This window comes from Xenopus laevis, chromosome 2L (genome assembly GCF_017654675.1).
Source record: "Xenopus laevis strain J_2021 chromosome 2L, Xenopus_laevis_v10.1, whole genome shotgun sequence".
NCBI lineage: Eukaryota > Metazoa > Chordata > Amphibia > Anura > Pipidae > Xenopus > Xenopus laevis.
Genome location: NC_054373.1, coordinates 41,996,491 through 42,012,285, shown reverse-complemented (window position 1 = coordinate 42,012,285; position 15,795 = coordinate 41,996,491). Strand labels below are relative to the sequence as shown.

General features: G+C 40.8%; 1 protein-coding gene across 4 annotated transcripts in view; it reads right to left on the bottom strand.

Annotated features, from left to right (window-relative positions):
- Positions 1-743: 743 nt before the first annotated feature.
- mlxipl.L (MLX interacting protein like L homeolog) overlaps positions 744-15,795 on the bottom strand; it is a 64,448-nt gene continuing 49,396 nt past the window's right edge. For 2 of the 4 annotated variants that reach the window (XM_041581759.1, XM_041581761.1), the window contains 7 exons: positions 14,247-14,472; positions 12,645-12,724; positions 11,610-11,729; positions 9,227-9,354; positions 8,220-8,343; positions 7,949-8,078; positions 6,973-7,419 (listed from right to left, as the gene is read on the bottom strand). In XM_041581759.1, coding sequence (XP_041437693.1) covers positions 7,298-7,419; positions 7,949-8,078; positions 8,220-8,343; positions 9,227-9,354; positions 11,610-11,729; positions 12,645-12,724; positions 14,247-14,472 — 930 coding nt within the window. In that variant the 3' untranslated portion in view covers positions 6,973-7,297. Of the gene's footprint in view, positions 1,361-6,972; positions 7,420-7,948; positions 8,079-8,219; positions 8,344-9,226; positions 9,355-11,609; positions 11,730-12,644; positions 12,725-14,246; positions 14,473-15,795 lie in introns of those variants that run through there. The other 2 variants (XM_018246190.2, XM_018246191.2) reach the window with 2 other exon arrangements.

The following is a 15,795-nucleotide window of genomic DNA, read 5'->3' as shown; positions in this document are numbered from 1 at the left end:
AGCCGGCGCCGTGGCCCGCCAGGTTGCCTAGGGCGCCTGGCCGGGTTGGCCCGGCTCTGCCAGTAATTGCAACTCCCGTGCACCCATCTTTGGGTGTTGTATTTCATTTGTTCTATATTCCTGTATTAAAGGCTTGATTTTATAGGCACAGCTTTATTTGGGTTTTTTGAAAATGTCCAGGTCTTTATTTCGTGGATCCACAATCTGGTGAGTTTGGTTACTGGGCCGCCAGTAGCCTATGGCTTCAGTGAAATTCCAGGTGGCTTATGTTCTCCTGCCTGTTGCCCCTTTTAACAACAGTTGGCATATTGTGTAAAGTTATTGCAGGGGCGCTCCACCAATGAGGCGAGTTGAGACACTCGCCTCAGGCGGCAGCGCCCCCCTGGTTACCAGGGGCGGCAAAAATGCCGCTCCTGGTAACTAAGAGCCGAATTTCCGGTTTTCAACCCGGAAATTCGGCTCTTCTAGTGCAGAGAGCGCAATTGCGCTCTCTGCACTAGCGTCGTGCAGCGCAACGGAAGGCCGCCTCAGGCGGCATAAAGGCGCGGATCGGCGCTGAGTTATTGGCTTTTTAATAAAGCAAACTGTGGTATTTTTTCTCCCCCTCCCAAAATGGGGGGGAAATGGGCACTGCAGCTCCTGTTTGGTCCTTGGCAGCCATGGTGCTGACCAAAGATTTACATATAGATGCTAAAGAATTAGCCAATGAGAATGCTTCTGACCACAAATTTTAATTCAGAATTCACCAACGAGAATTCTGCGACCACAAATTTCAATACAGATGCAAACAAAATAACCAATAAGTATGCTTCTGAACAGAAATTTTAATTTAGAATTCACCAATGAGAAAGCTGCCAACACAAATTTCAATTCAGATGCAAAAGAATTCACCAATGAGAATGTCTGAACAAGAAATTCAGATTTCACCAATAACAGCTCCCACAAACGTTTAGAAGAAACACAAGAAGAGCCGCAGCATTGTGGGTTGCAAGTCACAAGTTTGTAATGAATTCTTTGCAGTAACAAACATTTTTTATTTTAAAGAGGCTGGAATTAAAAACTAAGCATTAGTACATGAATAATCCGTGGAATTGTGTATCAGGACTGTGCTTACAGCTGTGCAATACATTGATGAAAAGAAAACTTTAAAAACATCTATCTAACATATAAAGACTTTCACAGAAAAGAGATTCTATACAGAGATGTACAAAAGTTAAATAAGTTGGAATGTTGCTTTCACGTGAAACCTTTCACATTCGCGGTAAGTCGATGCATCTGGTTTCATTGGTTGAGGCCGGCTTGATTATTACCTTTCCTGTGTTTGGTTACGACTTTCCAGATCCAACAGAGCTCTCCTCCCCTGAAGTGCAAAGAACAGAAAGGAAGGGGTTAAGGAGCGCGAAGTTGCCTCAGGGAACACATTTACAGAGCACCACTCCGCCATCTTACTTATTCCCAGGCGCCCCCAGCTTGGGCATGAACAGTAAGTAAATTCACATTTCCAGATTTTTCTTTATTGTGCATGCACAAGGGACTCCTAGAAATAGAAATGAAAATGATGGAGTGTCACAGTTAGGGATAATTATTACTGTCATATTAAAAAGTTTGGGATGCCCTCTCAACCTGCATAATAATTTACTCCGCTTTCTACAAAAAAGATAACAGTGGTATGTCTTTCATTTCCCTGGAACATCTGAGTACTGGGGTGTTTTCTGAACAAAGAATTTTAGAGAAGCAGTATTCAGTTGTATGAAATTAAATCAAATGTGAAAAACTGGCAGTGCAAAAACTTGGCTGCCCGTGTAATTTTGATCATTTGACTGCATGTAACTGCTCAATAGTGATTACTGGCAACACCAAATGGGATCCTCAAAGCAACTCTCAAAAGATCTGAAAACAAAGATTGTTCAGTATCATGGTTTAGGGGAAGGCTTTAAACTGTCAGTTTCAGCTGTAAGGAATGTAATCAGGAAATGGAAGGCCACAGGCACAGTTGCTGTAAAATCCAGGTCTGGCAGGCCAGTAAAAATACAGGAGCGGCATATGTGGAGGATTGTGAGATAACCCAAATATCACCTCCAAAGACCTGCAAGAACATCTTGCTGTACATCGTTCTACAATTCAGAGCAATTTGCACAAAGAACATCTGTATGGCAGGGTGATGAGAAAGAAGCCGTTCTGCACTCACGCCACAAACAGAGTCACTTGTTGTATGCAAAAGCTCATTTAGACAAGCCACAGTCGTTTTGGAACAAAGTGCTTTGGACTGATGAGACAGAAATTTAGTTATTTGGTCATAACAAAAAGCGCTTTGCATGGTGGAAAAAGAACACCACATTCCAAGAAAAACACCTGCTACCTACTGTCAAATTTGGTGGAGGTTCCATCACGCTGTGGGGCCCTTGTTAAAGTCGAGGGTCGGATGAATTCAACCCAATTACAACAAAATCTTGAGGATAATGTTCAAGCATCAGTCACAAAGTTGAAGTTACGTAGGGGTTGGATATTCCAACAAGACAATGACCCTAAACACATTTCAAAATCTAAAAAGATGTGATCTTTGCACACCATTAGCACCCCTGTGATAGTAACTGGTTAATTTGCTGCAATGAATATCTACAAAATCTACCTACAAAGTGGAGTAACTCATTGTGCTTCTTATTCATTTCTAATCAGCTCATATGTTTAGTTGCCCTTTAGATGTAACTCCTGTTTTTCAGATATGAGACAGAGCGGCGACAGTCGATGGAAATTTTATGCATCATGTTTCATACATAACTTGCTAGTCATATTCCCTCTATGTATATAATAATACAAATAAAAAAAATATTGTTTCTCAAGAATTTGATCTGTGTATTTATTAAGTATTTCAGGTGGATACATTGGAACAAGTTATTGGCCAATGGAAGCTCACAATGGTTTTAGTTCTCAGGATCCCTGGTGTCCTCTCCTTTGGCCGGTTCTCCTCCAGGTGTACCTTATCAGAAAATATCAAATAGAAGGGACCAGTACAATAAGGAGCTCAGTAGTAGACAGCAAGAAAGAAAGAGAAATTGCTGGGCAGCTCCCAATAACAGGGAAACACAGAGGTGTCACATAGTTGCACGCAGTGAAACAGAGGGGAGATGCCCAGATGCTACACTGCAGCTTAGAGTCCAAGGAAAAGTGCAAGAAAAGAGGTTTAAGGTGTAGGTGATGGATTTTTCAGCAATTTGAATATATATTTTGCCAAAAAAAATAAAATAGGGCATTGAGAAAATGTGTGACATTCACTAGTTGCTCAGGAAAGGTTGAGCTCTGATTTCCAATGTTAGCCTATGGCCAGTGCTGGATATTAAATATGGCACTGTGATTTTTAGTGGTGCAGCCTTTTGTCATGGATTTCTCCTTGTCTGACCCCCAGCAGCCAAACCTGCTTACTAAGCTATTGTATCTAGATTCTAATCACAGGTATTGGCATCAGATATGGCCATAATGGGTGATCTAGTTGCCTGTATGTTCCCTGAACCTTAGAAATTTTGCATTTTACATTCAATTGCCAAGGGAAAATGACTGGTCATTAGGGTGGGCTTTTACTATTGCACTGCCACTTTACGAGCAGACTTCCCATACACACCTCATGAATTTAATGCTGAACTTTACAAAGTGTCCCACAAACAATGAACACTTCACCTGAAAAGAAAACTGCAGCGTAAAGACCCGAATCTTCTGTAGAAGAAAGCCGAAGAATCTGCCATCGCTGAGGACAAGGAAGAAGAACCTAAGGTAAGTTCCACTGAACCCCAATATTTTTTTTTTAATTAAACCCCTGGCCACCAATATTTTTTTAAATTTTATATGGGGTCACTGACCACCAATGCTCTTGTTTTACTTTTACTTGACCACCAATGCTTTTTTTGTTTAAAATTTCTAGGGGGCCCTGACCACCAATGGCATTTTTAACTTGTAAGGGGGAGGCTTGGCTAGGTAGAAGAAATGCAGATTTGTAGGCCGCGCACTCCTGGGACACCAACACGAACCGCTCGTCTCCAAATGTTAAAAGGTAAATTCTTTATTTTTAAGACATACAGTCAATCAAACAGCAATAGCGTCTGAGGTCTGACGCGTTTCGTGATAATTCACTTCCTCAGAGACCTCACTTCCTGTCACATTACATCGATTTATATCCCCCCCAACACACCTGTGTGTTAATTAAAACACTGAAAAAAAGCTGGAAAAAACCATTACTTTGTTCCGCTTAAAAAATCACGTCAGTTACACAAAATATTAATATCAAAAAGGCGTGGATGATTCCATAAATTAGTTTTTTGATTGGTATGACATATAAGTATGGACCATATAATTTGTATAATACATCTTAGATAATTACAAAATTTCATTTATGTGACATTTGGTTTACTTTTGCCCTAAATTCATTCTTCAAAATACAATTTAATATAATATAATTTAACATTTGGAGACTAGAATATATAAAACATTGTAACTAGTTGATCTTCACTTATTGAAATAGCGATCGTGCAACAATGTATAAATAAGTAGTACCCACAGACAGACACAATGTTGCTATATGAAATAAACTTTTAAAAAGGCTTGGCTACCAATTTTTTAAAAAAAATTCTATCGGGGCCCCTGATCACTTTTTTTTAACTTGCAATTGGGCCAGGGCACCAATGTTTTTGCAAAACTTGCAGGGGGAATTTAAAAGAATCGACAAGCATTACAATTATTAAAACCTTTATTAGAGTTTGAACAGAAATTCTCACATTTAGAGGTTATAAATAGCTAAATAAATGACTCCAATGGACAAAAAAGATCAAAACATACTAGACAACATGGAAATCCTAAAATAAGACTACAAGGATTCAACCAAAAATAGCAACCAATTATTAGTCTTACTGCAGGAGACTAATAAGCCGATTGGCTGGTGCAGGTTACACACCTGTGCGACTCCTTACAATTGCTCAGATCAGTGTCTAGCAGTGATTTACGTGGTTATAAAATGAATAACCTGAAGGACACCACTAAAGCGTATGAAGAATGTTCTGCCAAATGGCTGCTAAGGTTCTAAATGCAACACTTTTATTGTTCTCGTTAAGCATGATATTAGTTTACATGGAATAGCCTTCAAGAAGAAACAGCACAATACTGATCCCTGATATAGGTGACAACTATTGGTTAAACATTTTCTTTAGATAAGGGCAGTGGCGTAACTAGAAGTAACAGGGCCCCCCTGCAAAAGAAAAATTATGGGCCCCCCAACTTATCCTGGACTTGTTATTAATAGGGAATAAAGATAAATATATATGAAGGCCAGTGATATGATCCCAATTTTATTAATAGGAAACCAGTTATTAATGATAATAATGATTTTCTCTCCCTTTCTATAAAACCCCTTTACCTGTTTAATCTCAGTTCCTTTTCTGTTAAAATATCTTATAGCACTTTTTATACTGCTCCCCTTTTGTGTTCTATCTGGTCTCTTCTTAGTTCTTTCCTTATGATTTATTTCAATTTTTTTTACAATTTTTTTTTACAATTTTCCATTCCCCAATTCTCTCCTCCTGTCCCCCATCTGTAGTTTTTTACACTTTCAAATCCCCTCAAAACGTTTGACCCCCTTGTCCCTGCAGCATCATTCGTATTCCTTTCCCAGTTCCCACACATTGATTTTAGGTCGACTCTGCAGACAGACAGTGAGTCACTACACACACAGGCAGCCAGGCGGGCCTCTCCCTGCCTCACCTGCACCGTCCGACTCCCAACGTGCGCACTGCGTCCACACGGCACACGCGATTACACAGAGGAAGAGGGAGGGCCTGGCTAGACGCAGACGTCAGACGAGCAGAGAGAGGGCGGAAGTAACATGCGGCTTAGCGGCGCAGTGCGGAGCAGGGAGGGCGGAAGCCGGAAGGAAGAACACAGTATGGAGTATGCCTGGAGGAGGTAGGGCCCGGCCAGTGGCAGTGGGGAGGACTGGGGACGGATCCGACGGAATATGTCATCATGTCACAGTCACGTCTGAGTCTGACGGACACGGACAGATCGATGCGATGCTGGCCTGGCTGCATTCATCAGCCAAGAGCCAGGAGGTCAGGAGGACATCAATTTCGGCCGGGCCCCCTCTCCTCCCGGGCCCCCCCGCAGCTGCGGGGTCTGCTTCCTCCCTAGTTACGCCACTGGATAAGGGAGCCATGAAGGGATTTTCATAGTGCAACTTACTGATACATGAAGTCTGTGATGTACAGAGAGCACTTTTAGCTGCGCAGAATATACTGATGGATGAATTCTGGTGCAATAGTGTTTCTATGCTTCCCTAAAGCAGTGATTCCCAACCAGTGGCTCACAAGCAACGTTACTCACTAGCCACTCAAAGCTACTAGGTATTCAACGCATATGCTTATTTTCTGCCTTGGGGGCATAAAAACCAGTGGGTATATTTATTAAAAAGTGAAGTTATCGCCGTGAAAGTTCATCCTTTGATAAATACGCCTTTCAAAATCCCATAGAAATGAATGGAGAGTGGCGGAATTTCACTCTAGAGGACTATGGAAATCTCTAACTTCACTTCTTGATAAATATACCCCAGGTGTACTGCCAAACAGAGCCTCCTATATATAGGGGCTACCAAATAGCCAATCACAATCACTTATTTGGCTCCCCCAGTGACATTTTTCATGCCTGTGCTGCTCCCCAATTCTTCTTACATTCAAATGAGGCTCACAGGTGAGAAAAAGGTTGGGGTCCCCTGTCCTAAAGTGTGGATCTTAAATGTTCAGCATGTTTTGAGTGGTGTACAACGAAATAATTCGTCCTGGACTTGAAATAACCCGTGAATTCAGATCTGCAACTAGAAATTCATATCTAAAGGCACGTTGTGTTGTTATGAAAAAGTCATTGATTCAAACACTGATTCCCCCACCCCCCAAATTACACACTGTCTTTACATAACATTATCTGGATAAGGCTCAGCAGTGACAAAGTGACAACATTGTGCATATTTAATAAGGACAGTTTTTCACAGTACACCAAATGAGAACTCCACAGTTCTATACATTTATAGTTTTTTTTTTATAAGTTTTTTTTACAGTTTTCTTCTGTTAAGCCCTTGATAAATATACCCCTGCATGTCAAGACACAAAGCACATGGAGTATTTCCCTAAACAAGCTCACAACATAAGGCACATGGTCATGGTACTGACCCAAGGATACCAGTCCATAGTTTTAATGGACTATCACAATAAGAGGTCCATTGGTATTCAGCAGTCTGAGGAAGGGAATGTCAGACTCACTGGCTCAGTTAAAGAAAGATATCCTCATTGTCCTGCCGAGTGACAGCCTGTAATGCTTGCTCTGGCAAGAGCGTTGGATCACTGAGAATGGACGTGGAGGTGCTGAGCTGGCAAAGTGAACTTAACACGGCTGGAAAGAAAGTGAAAGAATAAATATTAAAATACTGCTATACCTTTATTTTTTTATTTATTCTTTAGGTTCCTCCAGTGGAACTATCAATGGCTGAACATATATTTATTTTCCCATTGTCTTTCATGTTGGCTGGCTACCATCTCCCTTATTACACCCCATAATCCCCCTATCAAGTTGTAGCATGTAATTGTATTTGTAGGCATTTTTTGAACAGAAAACATACACTGTAGGAAGTTTCCCTACCCCCACATTTAGGCCATATAATACACTCTGGGCTGCTGGATCCTACCATGTATGGCCTTAATGGAGCTTTCTGTATCATGGGAAGGTTTTATTTAACCATGCCATTATGGTGAATAAATGCAATCCTAATCTTTAATTCTGCCTGTTGAAACATATATAACGCCTACTTATTCTCCCATCATCAGTTAGCTCAATTAATGAGTGCATTTAATTCTCAGTAATTAAATAAACAGAAGTTCTCCCATTTAAAAAAAAAATCACCCATAGTGATTGGCATACATACAGGGCCGCAGGGTAGGGAGGGAACAGTATTGGTCCAACCATTCGAGAGACGTTTGCCTGAGATCTGCCAGACTTGCGGTGGAAACCATCCTGTTAAATGACTCAAAGAGAGGCGTGATGATGAGGCTGAACTGGGGGCAGTCAAGGAAAAGGATAGAAATAATAAAAAGCAATAGGGTCTCCTTGTGCCCTCCACGATATATCCCACTGGTTGTGCTACTCAGAGAAAGCATGAAGCATTTGTTAAGCAGTTGTCCTCACATAAAGGATACGAGCCAGAACTTCCAGTTTTGCAGGGTCCGTGACTGTACATAGTTCTGAAACAGTTGACGCATGTGCTGGAACCGCTGTTGTGTCATAGGAACGCCAGAGGCTGGGAGCTGCTGCTGGCAAAGGCTACATGAAAGATGGATAAATCAACAATGGGTTTTAGGGTCTATTTACTACCTGGTGCAAAATGCCTTATTTTTGCCTTTAATGCATTATTTCCTAAGTATTCACCTGCTCCTATACAGCAAAAACCATTGAATCTGACTCAGGGGATGCAAAGAATTGTACTTGGTTTCATATAGTGTTCAACCAAATACAACTAGAATGTAAGGGCCAACATATAGTCCACATAGAGACCACATAAATGCCCCTCGCTAGCACACTGTTAGGCATTAGATGGCGTGCCTTTGTCTAGAAACTGCAGCTGGAACCCTTTACTTAATACTTGCCTGTTACAGGGCTCAGTTGTGCTAGAAGACACCTCTACTTGCCCTTATAAAGGAGCAATGGCATAAGGATGCTAAGCCTGGACTGTACCAGGAGTAAGGGCAAGTGATTGGCAGTTTTGGCACCCATAAATGAGCATAGCACATGCACCCTGTTGTTTTAGCAGTAGGTTAATAAAGAATGTTTAGGTTTTGGCTTGGATATCTATAATCACAGGTGGCTGGGGCCACAATACAAACTTAGGCTCATAAGTGCTACTTGGTTGGAGAGAATGGTACTTGTGGAAAGAGGGAGAAAAGAGGAGAGAATGTTGTGCAAGAGAAGAGAGGAAGGAAAGAATGGCATATTGAAGGGTGAATGACAATGGGGAGAGAAGATTAAACAGGAAAGACTGGCACTGGGGTATACAGAATGTAGAAACAGGAATAGAGAGGGGGGCCTATGTAACATAGTAAACAATCGTAATGATTAAGTATAGTTTGTCTGACAGATACAGATACAGGATAGAATGTGCCTCACTCAAGGAGGACTGAAGAAGAAAAGTGTTGTGCAGTTTATATACTTGATGCTGTCATTAAGCTCCTGGATCTGGCAGCGCAAGTGCTGTGCCTCTTCTTGCAGCTGGGCCCTCTCCTGCTGCAGCTTATAGACATACTCAGCCGTCTTCTGCAGGGTGGTTGCCTTGCTAAGCTAGGGAGACAACAACACAACCTCTTAGAGAACTGTCATTCCAGTGTTTGTTTTTACTTTGCATAAAGGCGTAAAATATAACAACATTCACCCAGTTTAACTTTTTCCTAGTGTTCATAAACTCAACCTTACTTCTTATGTTAGATGGTACAAGCAGCACAGAAAGAGAGTGGGAGCTCACTGTAATAAGTGATAGAGAGTAGTAATAGCGTAATCGGCTTCTCCAACCTCAGTAACTCTAAATTTAAAAATAATTTAACAAGTGGCCAACTAGCCAGATCTTTGCACTGCAATGCATTTCTCATGGCACTCTCGTGGCACTAGACACACCATAGAGTGTAACTGTGAGGGCTGGTAGTAGCTGCTTCATGGTGTGCTTTAGTATTGTCTAACCAGTCATCCCAGGAAGCGTATCCCCAATCATCCATACGGAGTCACACTGCCATTGCATTACACCACTACCTTGTGAAGCCTACCTTAAAACTTACCTTAAAAACCTAGTTTCTGGGTATTTAGATTTGAAAACAGGAATATTTAGACAATCATATTATTTTGGAAAAAATGTAAAATGTTTAATAATATATGAAACATTATTTTATTCTGCTTCCTACTACAGGTATGGGATCTGTTATCTGGAAACCCATTATCCAGAAAGCTCTGAATTACGGATAGGGCACCTCCCATATTGTTCAAAATGATTTCCTTTTTCTCTGTAATAATAAAACGGTACCTTGTACTTGATCCAAACTAAGATATAATTAATCCTTATTGGAAGCAAAACCAGCCTGTTGGGTTTATTTAATGTTAACATGATTTTCTAGTAGACTTAAGGTATGAAGATCCAATTTACAGAAAGATCCATTATCCAGAAAACCCCAGGTCCCATGCATTCTGGATAACAGGTCCCATACTTGTACTTTCTTTCAGCTTCAAACTGTCTGTATAAAAGAAACTGGTCATCATTAGTGAGCCTTATCTAAATCACTAGATTACTCTGTTATTACACCAGTTATTACTCTGATCTAACATTGCATATGTCATTAGTAACATGTAGATATACTGTGTTAGTGTACTGATCCAGTTTTTATAAAACTATTTGAAAAGATCTTTGCACAGTTTTTTTCTACTTCATACTTCATTCTATGTCAGCCCATTATAATTCATAATTCATAAAACATGCTAAGGCATGTTTGGTCCTATAGAGGTAGATCATTAGATTACCAGTGCACAGATTACCCCCCTTGCGTATTGGACCCCTGCTAACAAAACAGTCACAACAATGGGGGGGAAGCAAGGGGTTGTATTCTAATAATCTAAAATTCTGCCTTGCAACGACCAAACAACTTCAGTTTCCCTGTAAGAAATAGCAAAACATCTTCATATTTATGCCAATTCAGAAAGATAGGTTTCAGGTGGCAGTAACTGTTACTTCAGTGTTCTGACATTAAAAATAATCTGAAACTGGCAATAGCACACTGGTGATTTTTTAAACTACGGGTTAAATTCTTTAAAGGAAAACTATCTCGAAAATGAAAATTTAATTTAAGCTTCAGCATACTGAAATAAGAAACTTTCTAAAGAGAATCAATTTAAATGTCTGTACTGTTTCTGAAATAATCAAGTTCATCTTCACTATTCCTCTCTCGGCATCTGTTTCTCTTCATTCTCTCTTCATGCAGGAGTTGGGTATCAGATAATCATTGACAGATCCAATATATCTTATAAGAGGGCTCCTTTTGCCTAGAAGATCTATTGCAGCTCACTCCATTAAAATCCCCAGACATCATGTCTCTCTACATGCAGGATTTGTGCAAAACAAAGTTATTTTGTTAGATTTTGTTTGTACTGGAATCTGTTATTTGAGTGAGCTCTAATTCATCTGCTAGGAAAGGGAGCCCCCCTATAAGATATATTCGATCTAACGGTCAATGAATATCTGACACCCAACTGCTGCAAGAATACTTAATTGATTGTATTTAGAAAGTTTCTTATTTCAGTATGCTGAAGCGTACATTACATTTTCACAATACCCTTTTAACATCATTATGGGGCTAACTCCATAATTGTGAATTCCCTGCTCAATTTAGTCAAATTTAGGAAAGGACTATGTCAGCGCCCCATGACCAGAACGAAATTTTTAATCCAGCCGAAAGGTACCAGGCTGATCCCTGCCGACATATCAGTCGGACAGGCTGGAGTGTTGACTGACTTGGTTAGACGTATGTATATGCTATTTCTTATGTTAGGGTGTATACCTTGTTGCTGTGCTGTCCACGAAGAGTTGTCACCAGATTATGCAGAGTGTCAAACCCGATCTTGATGTTACAACGCCGCTTCTGCTCTGCCGAGATGTGGGTTATGCGCCGGCTCTCTACCTGGAGACACAGAATGTATTAGATGCATTAGGAAGAAGAAGCCATGCCAGATGACTGACTTGAGGAGGCACATTTATCAAAGGTCGAAATTTCGAATTCATGTGAGTTTTTTAGAACTTCCCTAAACTGCCTTAAATTCAAAATTCGACCAATCAAAATTTATTATAAAAATCTAAACAACCCAAAAATTAGAATAGAATTTGATCAAACTTGGTTCGAGTTTTTTCCTCGAAAAAAACTTGAAGGCTGCAAACATCTCCATATTGATCCCTGGACTTCTCCCCTTGACTTAAACAGCAATTCAGCAGGTTTTAGGTGGTATGATAAATCTCAAAAATCTAATTTGAATTCTTTTAAAAACTCAAATTGAGTTTAAATAACTCCCTAGTCGAATTTGACAGTTTTGACCATAAGAAAAATTGAAAATTCGACCTTTGATAAATCTGCCCCACTGTGTTTATTATGAGAGAAGTCATACATGATCCATTATATGATCTTCCCCAGAGCGTACAGTGGGCACTGCAACCATGATTGACTACCCACCCAATGGATTTCCTGCAGACAAATGAGTATGCATGCACCCAATCACAAGGGGCTCTTTGAGGGCATAACAACTACTGTATATGTTTATATTATAGTGAACTTGTTAAAATGCTGTTTTTTGCTATGTTCATTATGGTAAAATTAAATTACAAACATTTGTGTTATAATCCCATGGATGTCTAGCTGTGGTCCAGTCATTGTATCACCTGGTTTGCTTAGGAATGGTAGGGTTATAGGTAAGCAACAGTTGGAGGGCTCAAAGTTGGGAATGCATTTGGCTGCTCACATTGGGATGCTGAATATTAGCTAATGGTTCTCAATGACACTTAGCAGTAAAGCAGATTTACAATACTTCTGGACTACTCCACTCACCTTTTTACACCCAGTTCTGCCCCAGGAGGTAGAGGACTGAAGGCAGAGCACACTGAGTGAATCTTTGCTCTCACCACCTGCTGAACAAAAAGCCAATAGAACATTTAACCAACATTGCATCTGCCTCCTTTGTTAACTTGGGGCTGGGGCTTTATAAACAACACTGCGGCAAATTTACTAAAGGGCGAAGTGGCTAACGCTAGCGAAAATTTTGGCACTTCGCCGATTTACTAACAGGCGCTGGCGTAATTACACTAGTGAAGGAGATAGACTCTGGCGCAACTTCGCACTCGAAAGAGCGATACTACGCAAATTCACTAAGTTTTTGATTTTACTGACCGTTACCTCTATCGCCAGACTTGCCTTCGCCACCTCAGACCTGGCGAAGTGCAATAGAGTATTAGCATTGTCCAAGCAAATTCATGCCTGGCGAAGTGTTGCAATGTGCGCGAAACCAGCGCTGGCGAATTTTCGCAGGAAATTAAATTTGCCTCACTGTGTGCTGTAAGCAGTATGCGCTAATGGAAAACTGAAAAATTCATTAAAATGCGAAGTTGCGTCTCAGCAGCCGAACGTTGGTGAATTTTTCGCTACCGCTACTTGGGCAGTGTGAGCATTTCATAGTGAATTTTCAATAGGGTTCTTTTCTGCCTAGTGAAACTTCGTTAGTACTCTTACGCTTAGTTCAATCTGACATGAGTTCAATAGACACGAGCCCATTCTAAAACAAATGTTTAATGCCCCTCAAATGTCTGGAAAAAAAATGTTAACACAAAATCTTTCATAGTTAGGACTTTTGAAGGCAATGCCGCTTTAAAAAAGTAAAAGTCGCCAGCATTTTTTTTTACAACTTTTATGAATTTCCATCATACAGGATATGATTCACTGACATAAGATTGAGGAATATGTTGCTTCGTTTAATCAGTTTGCCAGGTCTAAGGTGGCGAAGGAAACTCTGTTGAAAGAGGTAACGTTCAGTAAAATTCGCACTTTAGTGAAATTGTGGAATAATGACCGTTCGTCAGAGTGGGAAAGTTGCCTGGCAATAGGGTGCGAACATACGATAGTGATGGTCTTGTTCGCTAGCGAATTGTCCTCTACGTCTATTAGTAAATTGGCTATGCCCCTGGGATTTATGGCGAATTGTCACTAGTGGTGGCCACTTCGCCCTTTAGTAAACCTGGCCTTTCTTCCTCCATAAATAAATTATGCGCTCCCGCACAACATTTCCCGCCACCATAAATGTATTTACTCCACTGGCATATTATATACTAAGGTTTGAATGCAGTACCCCTCCTATTTTTATTGTGGGCTTTGTGCAGTGCAGGATATCAGTGCACATTCACATCAATATCCTTCACACTAGGCCACGTGCCAGACTTGGAAAAGTGCTAGGCTCCTGAGGAACCTGGGAGTTAATTTAGGCTTGAATGCTATAACAGGCACAGCGCTACTACATATTAGAAGCTTCCCAGAAACTATTTGCCCTATTACTAAAAAAAAACTGTTCAGGATTTGCATTACTCTTTAGTAGTCAAGAATAAAGGGGGCAAAATGTGAAGGTAGATTTAGATCAGGGGCTCAGACATGGCACTTGCTTACCACAGATTGATGTTGGAGAAAGTCTCTCGGTTTTAGGTTGCAGAGAAGAGCACGGCTGGGCTGTGGAACCAGAAATGGAGCTGTTCTGGGAACTAAACACAGGGCTCACAAATATTGGGGGAGGGGGTGATGGTGAGAAGTTGCACTGAATTGTGGGAGGCACAAGGGGCTGAACAGCTGGAGCAGCAATGGCTGTAAAACAGAGAGAATCTGATCTTGCACCTGTCTGAAGAGAAACACAGGCCACATTTACCATTTAATCTAGATGACAAGAGACCTCTACTGCAATTATTGTCACTTACAGGAACTATGTTTTTGTTAATTTGTTTTATAAAGTGCACAAAGTTCAAGAATCTGCTGCACCTTTGCATGTGTTTTACTAAAGATGTAACCAGCCTTCCACATGTCTTTTACCTTTGCTCTATCTTAAATTCTGTTGCTAGACTTGTCCTGTGCTCACATAAGGGACCCCTCCTCCCGCATTGCTCTTTATTTTTCTTTTAATTATTAAAGGACAATTCAAGTGGTATTTAAAGGGGACTGTCAATCAATGTGTTACACACCCCATTGAATATAATTGCTGACCTTAGACCCCAGGCCAGCTTTTCTATCTACTGTACATGCCCAGGGTCCTGTTTCTTGAGTGGTGTGCTGGCATCATGATCCTCTGTGCTGTCCTGGATAGCATGCATGCAGAGGAGAGTCAAAATGATAACTTTTACCATTTCAATTTGGCATCAGTATATGTGGTGGTGCTACACTCAAGGAATAATACCCTGTGCTGGTGCTCTGTTCAGTAGACAGGGGCACAGATCCAGGATCTAAGGTTAGTGACTATATTCACTGTGGGGTACCTAACACATTGACACCCTTGAATGCATATCATTTGACTTTGTTAAGCAAAGTTTAACTTACAAAATCATAACTTTCAAAACGAATCAGTCATCAGTACCTCCTGTAAGACCCTCTGCCTTGTTACACCACCCACTGCCATCTCTTCTCTGAAACCTTTCTCTGTTACTTCTCCTTATCTGAGGCATTCCACCCCTGAATCTATAATAAAATCACCTTAGCCTCTTCAAAACTAAACACAGCCCAGCATATACAAGTACAGAGCTACCTAAATAAACCTATGCATACATACAGCCAACAGTAATGGTCTATAGCAGGTATCGCCAACATTTTGGACCAGTGAGCAACATTCAGAAGAAAAAGGAGTTGGGGAGCAACACTAGGCTTATAAATGTTCTTGGGGTAACAAATAAGGGCTGTGATTGGCAATTTGGTAACCCCTACTGTATGTGGATTGTCAACCTGCATTGAGGCTGTTTGGCAGTGCACCTGATTTTTATACAACCAAAACTTGCCTCCAAGCCCGGAATTCAAAAGAAGCAGCTGCTTTGAGGCCACTGGGAGCAACATCCAAGGGGTTGGAGAGCAACATGTTGCTCACAAGCTACTGGTTTGGGATCACTGGTCTATAGAAACCTTAACCATGTACTCAAATCTTTGTATCACTTCAGCATTTACATTATCACTGCAATACTTC